Source organism: Rhea americana, unplaced genomic scaffold (assembly GCF_003343005.1).
Source record: "Rhea americana isolate MKP2758 unplaced genomic scaffold, rheAme1 scaffold_37, whole genome shotgun sequence".
Lineage (NCBI taxonomy): Eukaryota > Metazoa > Chordata > Aves > Rheiformes > Rheidae > Rhea > Rhea americana.
The window spans coordinates 1780077-1786803 of record NW_028186501.1 but is presented as its reverse complement, the minus strand read 5'-3'; the positions used below and the strand labels follow the sequence as shown (position 1 = coordinate 1786803).

General features: G+C 37.0%; 1 protein-coding gene across 2 annotated transcripts in view; it reads left to right on the top strand.

Annotated features, from left to right (window-relative positions):
* Positions 1–202: 202 nt before the first annotated feature.
* RNF14 (ring finger protein 14) overlaps positions 203–6727 on the top strand; it is a 7990-nt gene continuing 1465 nt past the window's right edge. The window contains exons 1-8 of one of the 2 annotated variants that reach the window (XM_085312738.1): positions 203–408; positions 929–1091; positions 1632–1783; positions 2148–2675; positions 3174–3402; positions 4039–4211; positions 4806–4936; positions 6638–6663. In XM_085312738.1, coding sequence (XP_085168864.1) covers positions 938–1091; positions 1632–1783; positions 2148–2675; positions 3174–3402; positions 4039–4211; positions 4806–4936; positions 6638–6663 — 1393 coding nt within the window. In that variant the 5' untranslated portion in view covers positions 203–408; positions 929–937. Of the gene's footprint in view, positions 409–928; positions 1092–1631; positions 1784–2147; positions 2676–3173; positions 3403–4038; positions 4212–4805; positions 4937–6637 lie in introns of both variants that reach the window. The other variant, XM_085312737.1, reaches the window with a different exon arrangement.

The following is a 6727-nucleotide window of genomic DNA, read 5'->3' as shown; positions in this document are numbered from 1 at the left end:
TTCAGTGGCCTTTGGCTCGTGAATCGTAAAAGTCAGAACTGCAGCACCAGCCCTTCTGTACATAAACGAGTTATTGCTATTAAAGCTGTAAGAAACTGCTGTGGATCGCTGAGCGTACCTGCCCAAACTGAGCGTTTGTTAATGGTCACAGCGGAAACGCCCCGAGGATTTTATTCCCTCTGAATTCTTGTTTGTTTGCTTGTTTTGGCTACAGGCAGCTCATAGATACTGGGGCGTAACCACGTGCACTTTGGCAACACAGCCTGCACTTTTCTTGCCTTCTACTGGAACAAGTTTATGACCTGCAGTTTCCCCAGAGGAATGATCAGAGTCTCTGCTCTGGCTCTAAGAACGTGGCTGTGCTTGATCAGTAACTAGCGTTGTCACTGGCCAGTAGTAAATAAAAAGGTAATAAATTAAAGATTTTTTTCCTTAAATCTGAAACTCAAATGGTATAGGAATGGATCTGCAAGATGTATGTCTGGAGTTCAAAACTTCTTATTTATATTTTGAATAATTTTAATCATAAATRTATCTTTTTAGAATGTTGGTTGAGAGCTATTAATTCCTTTCTCTCATCTTGCATCCTGTTTTCCTTTTGAAACACTAGTGAAATGTCACTGTCATTTTTCCCGGTAGTATGTTTCACATATTTTCTTATAGCTATCTTTAGCTGTTGTTACAGAAAAGATTGCTTTTTGATTTTCAGTGTTCTGCTGAGGTGTTTTATAAAGCATTAACATTTTTATTCAACCTGTTTTTTTTAAAAAAAAAAAAAAGCTTAATCACATTTTATATTGTTTTGATATCAGTTGCTTTGGTTTCTAAGTCTTAATTTATTAATAGTATAAAACATGTATTCTAAATGGATTATTTWAATAAGATGTTTTAACCTAGCTGATATTGTAGAGTGATGTTAACTCCACAGAAAATTTAGATGTCTTCAGAAGATAAAGAAGCTCAGGAGGATGAGCTGCTAGCTTTGGCTAGCATTTATGATGAAGATGAATTCAAGAGAGCAGAATCTGCCCAAGGAGGAGAAACAAGAATTTGTTTGGAGTTGCCCCAAAACTTCAAAATTTTTGTGAGTGGTGAGTTGAAATATTTTGTGCTATCCTAAAATTAGCTTTTGGTAAGCTAATTTTCTGATACCTGTTCAGGGGTTGCTGCTTTAGCAACCTATACCATCATCAATTAATACAGAACCATGGCTGACCTTGTCTTGTACTTGTGATATTGTTGGCTTTTAAATCTGAGTGGACTGTTTCATCCTCAGGCACATAACCTCTTTAGTCAACTTTAAAATTAGAGCTGAATAATAGTATTTCTTTGGAATAGTTCTTCCCCCCCCCCCTTTTTTTTTCCCCTTTAGGCTATATCTCTAGGTTACTGGTTTGTGGATGATCCGATGTATCACAGTATTGGTATTCACTGATTTAACCATATGCATGCAACCCCAGAAAATTTTACTGCACTGAGCAGTTAAGATGTTTCATTATTCTCTAAGTAACTTAAAACCAGAAATTTATCAAATGAAAAGAGATATTTTGGATACTGTTRTAAACAATTACAGTTCATTGATTTTCATTTTCTTGTTATTTTTCAAATTGTCACAATTGTCTTTGATTCAGGCAATTCCACAGAAAGCATCCAGAATAATGGGTTTGAATACACAGTTTGCTTTTTGCCTCCACTTGTGCTGAATTTTGAACTCCCACCAGATTACCCGTCAACTTCCCCACCTGTGTTTACCCTCAGTGGCAAATGGCTCTCCCAAGCCCAGGTTTGCAAAATATTTGTAACATAGCTTTGGTGATGGTGAGAATGTTCATAATTAACTGTACTCTGGCAGTTGTAAATGTAGTAGATGAAAGGAAAATTAAACAAAATTACTTCTCTATTTTAATTATTTTGTTTCCTCTCTGTATTTGCTTGRCATTCTAGAATGAAAGTTTGCATCTATGAGAACTATTCTTGTGTTATTACTATTATGTGTATTTTTATACGTATAAACATAYATGTCTGTATGTGTGCACACATTATAAAACTTGAAATCTAAATTTGCATTAAGGTGGATCATGGAAAAAGAAAACTATAATGTAAGTCAGAATTTACTGAAATCTGGATTTGTTTTTTTTTTTTCCTAGCTCAGTGCTCTTTGCAAACATTTAGACAATGTCTGGGAAGAGAATCGTGGCTGCGTGGTCTTATTTGCCTGGATGCAGTTCCTGAAGGAGGAAACACTGAATTACTTGAATATTACCTCCCCATATGAGCTAAAATTGTGTCATCAAGGAAATGGGCAGACTAGGACATCTTTGGTTCCTCTAGATGCTGAGAAGGATTGTGGTGGTGCAGCAGGCCCTGCGACAGCTGAGGGAGATATCATCGATGAAAGAGCTGTACAGGATGTGGAATCTTTGTCAAGTCTGATTAGGGAAATATTGGACTTTGATCAGGCTCAGAGGAGGAAATGTTTTAACAGTAAGATGTACTTGTGCAATATCTGCTTCTGTGAGAAGCTGGGCAGTGACTGTATGTACTTCACTGAATGCAGCCATGTATACTGCAAAGCCTGCTTGAAGGACTACTTCGAAATACTGATCAGGGATGGTCAGGTCCGTTGTCTCAACTGTCCAGAACTAAAGTGTTCTTCTGTTGCTACTCCTGGCCAGGTAATAGAAGTGTGCAAGCAGTGATGGTAGAATTCCTTTAACTTAACAGTAATTATAGGACATGATGTGTGGCTTTTAATGGTTAGCACTGTGAATATACCAGGGGAAATATTTCTTGTATTCTGTGACTCACAGAGACATCTGAGTTTAAATGGGATCACGTGGCACCAATTTTGCCTCCTGCGTTAGTATTGGCATTGATCAGAGGGCTGAACTAATGTCCAATTGCACTTGACACTGCTTGTTTTTCATTTGAACTCTACAGTGCCTGTGCCAGTGATCTGTGTTGCTACTAAGTCTCTTCTTTGCAGTATTTTAAAATGATTATATAATTAAGATAGCATTTCTAGTAGTAATTTCATGATCTGCTGGAGAATGTAAAATGGATTCATCCCAGGTAGAGGATATAGCTGTTTTTTAATTGACTTAGTCTTTTTTGCTGTAGCTAGCAGACTCAGAATTTCAGATGCMTATAATCTTGTTTTGCTCTTTCTTTAGGTTAAAGAGTTGGTTGGAGAGCAGTTGTTTGCACGTTATGACCGCCTGCTTCTGCAATCTAGCCTGGACTTGATGGCCGATGTAGTGTATTGCCCTCGTCCAGGCTGTGAGACTCCAGTCATGCAAGAACCAGGTTGTACCATGGGCATATGTTCCTGCTGCAACTATGCTTTTTGTACTGTCTGTAAAATGACTTACCATGGAGTCTCTCCATGTAAAGTCACTGCAGGTGAGTCATCATATTTTGGAGATGGATCAAGAAGCAATTAAGTGCTGTGTGAAAAAAACTGAAAGTCAGAAGTTAAACAGTGAAGCTCATTGCCGTGAGAGCTTTGTAAAGGATTAGACACATTCATTGGGGATAAATCTGTTGTTGGCAATTAAAAAGAATGGCTTGGATGCCATTCCATAGTTCAGGAGGTCCCTAAATTGCTAATTGCTAAATTCTGAGAGGCCATAGCAGAGGAAAAATAATATAATACATGCCCTTTTATACTCTTTCCCATGAATCCACTTTTGGTTACTGTCAGGGGTGATACTGGATCAAGTGGATGCTTCGCTAAATCTTTGGTCTCAATTTTAAGTRGGTGTTTGGAAAAAATACTTCTTTTTTCAGTTATTTTTACATTGTAGACTTGTTCTAATTTCATTGACTGTTCTGATGCTGTTACAATGAAAGAGTGTAAAAACTATTGACTTATAAGATACAGGGGGTTAATATTCTCATCTCTTTATGTATTCTTACAGGGGTTTTTTGCTTTTTAATTAATGATGTTAGTTTCCTTTGAGAGCACTTTATACTGTTATTAGCTGGATTTCTTTATACAGTATAGCACAGAAGCTGTTTCTTTGTTTTACTCCCTAGAGAAATTAATTGCTTTGCGTAACGAATATCTAGAAGCAGATGAAGAAACTAAAAGATTTCTGGAACAGCGTTATGGCAAAAGAGTGATTCAGAAAGCCCTCGAGGAGATGGAAAGTAAAGAATGGCTAGAAAAGAACTCAAAGTCTTGTCCTTGCTGTGGTACTCATATAGAGGTGAGCATAGTGGGGAAAATCTGGAGAATCATGGTGATTCTTAACAGAAACTAATATAAAATAAGTCAGTTTTGTACTTAGGCCGGAAGAGAGATTTATTTGTAGACTTCAGGTTAGCTGGAGAAGGTAAATTTCTAGTAACTGACAAGAGAAGGTAGCATTTTGGTCTACTTACAGAGAAGGAAGTAATGTTTCTGGAGCTCAGGGACTTGAGTAAATATAGCAGGTGATATGTTCAGACTCCCGTACAAAAAAGATCCAGGTTGACATTGGATCTGTATGAATCCCTTTGTGTTTTCCATGTGTTTGTCTGMTGCATTTTTAGTTAAGTTAAATACAGTATTCATAGGTGACTAAATTTTCTGAAACGGGGGATTGACAGATTGACAGATTGACTCTGTTACTTTTAGTAATACAACCAAATTACAATTCTGTGACTTGGGCTCAGAGTTCCTTAACAATGAAAAAATATCACTGGTAGAATTTATTCATTAGTTGATACATCTTGAGGACTGGTGTCATACACAGACAGGTCTGAATATTGACACAGGAAGGTTTATTTTTATTGTTATTTGTTTTTTCCTTCCTTGACAGAAACTAGATGGTTGTAACAAAATGACATGCACTGGCTGCATGCAGTACTTCTGCTGGCTTTGTATGGGTTCTTTGTCAAGGGTGAACCCATATAGGCACTTCAATGATCCATCTTCCCCATGCTTTAATCGGTATGTATTTACACATTTTCTTCAGTGCAATACCACTTAGGTATRCTTTTTGTAGTCTCTCTGAAATTATTTGTAGCTTGAAATATGTAGCTGTACAGTTTAAGATGCAGTTTCTTTTTTCAAAAATATTTACACTTTTAAGGGACTGGCAAAAAACATTCAGGAGTGATTTGTGATATATTTTTGCTCTTTAAGGACTTCTGTTTTAATTTTCTGSAGAAGTCTTCAGGGCCTATTCCTGATGCTCTATTTGCTGCCTCTGTCTGGGAGACAGTTTGTAGTGAAATGCTTTCTTGAAGGTGCTCAAATAAATGATAATGCAGCCCAACAATTTGAGTAAGAAGGCTGCTTCTAGAAARCTGTAACCCTGAAGACTTGTGTCATCAGTGTTAGAGGTGCATGGAGACACATTTATGCTGCTGCTAGCTGGACAAATGAAAGAGCAAGCAAAGCAGAGAGCTGTGATAATGGTAGCCTCAAACCTTACTTCACTGAGTTCTTTTTCTGAAGAGAGCAAATACAATCAGGGATTCCCCACCCTACCCATCCAAATATATTCCATTTTGTCATGTGTCTGTCACCATAATATGCAGGTGCCTGGATACAAAAATCTAAAATACCCTTGCTTTGTGCAGTTCTCCATTGCTTATTCTGCTTTTTTTTTTTTTCTTTTTTTTTAATAGAGATAGATCTATTCAGGCTTGCTAATTTATACACAAAAACTGCTCCATAATTCTTCATTTTGTCGAAAATTGTGTGCAAAAGTAAATATCATGCAATGTGCTATAGTGTAAAAATGACTATCTCATTCTGCTCTCTGGTGGACAGGATGCCCCACAACATAGATGTTGTAGCCACATGCATTTTACAATTCAGCTAGGAACTAAACTAGGCCTTATTCAGTCCTAATTGATTGTTCTAAATTTTAGCAAGGGCATTTTATACCTGTTGTATCTAGAACCAAAGCAGGCTCCTCTAGAGGCAAGGCATAGCAGTCAGAACTTCCACTTTTTTTATTTTCCTTAAATATAAATTGTCAGCACCCACAGACACTCCACCACCACCACCTTTCTCTGCTTTGGTTTCCYTGTCTATTAAATGAGAAGTTTCTGCATTCACAGAGCTTTAAAATAGGGCTGATAGGATTTTTTTTTTCTTGTTCTTGGCCCTTTTCAAGATTCTTTTTTCTCTTATCAGTAATTTTTTTGCTTCTATTTTCTATTGTTTTTCTTTCTCCTTTTCTTTCAGTGTTTCCTGCTGTTCTTTTTTTCTTTCAGTTTTGCCGAATCTCTTTCTTTTAACTAAGTCCATCTGTTTAACATCTACTTCCTCTACTTTTGTTTTCTCTGCTTATATTTTGTAGTGGGTTACACAGCTCCATACTGTCCTGATCTGATCATAAGCTGTTTGGAGCAGGCAGGCTTGGTTGCTAATTATATACTGCATAAATATCAACTAGGAATGGCCGAACGTTAGGTGGTTTTTAATACAGCTTGGACTATTTACAAGGTTCAGACATTATGTTCATAAGGTGTTGTTAGGCCTTCTGGTGTAAATGCTGTAGAAGTGCAAAACGTTTTAATTGACTTTGAGGGTTACAGCTAATGACATGCACACAAACTGTGGAACCTGCCATTTCTGTATTTCTATCTCCTTAAGATTCATTTTTGCTGTATCCCAACATAAATTTTCATTTTGCAGATTGTTTCAAGCTATGCACGTCGATGGTGAGTTCTGGGATGTTGAAGATGAAGACTAGTAACTTTTCTAGCAACAAAATCTGAAGAAACC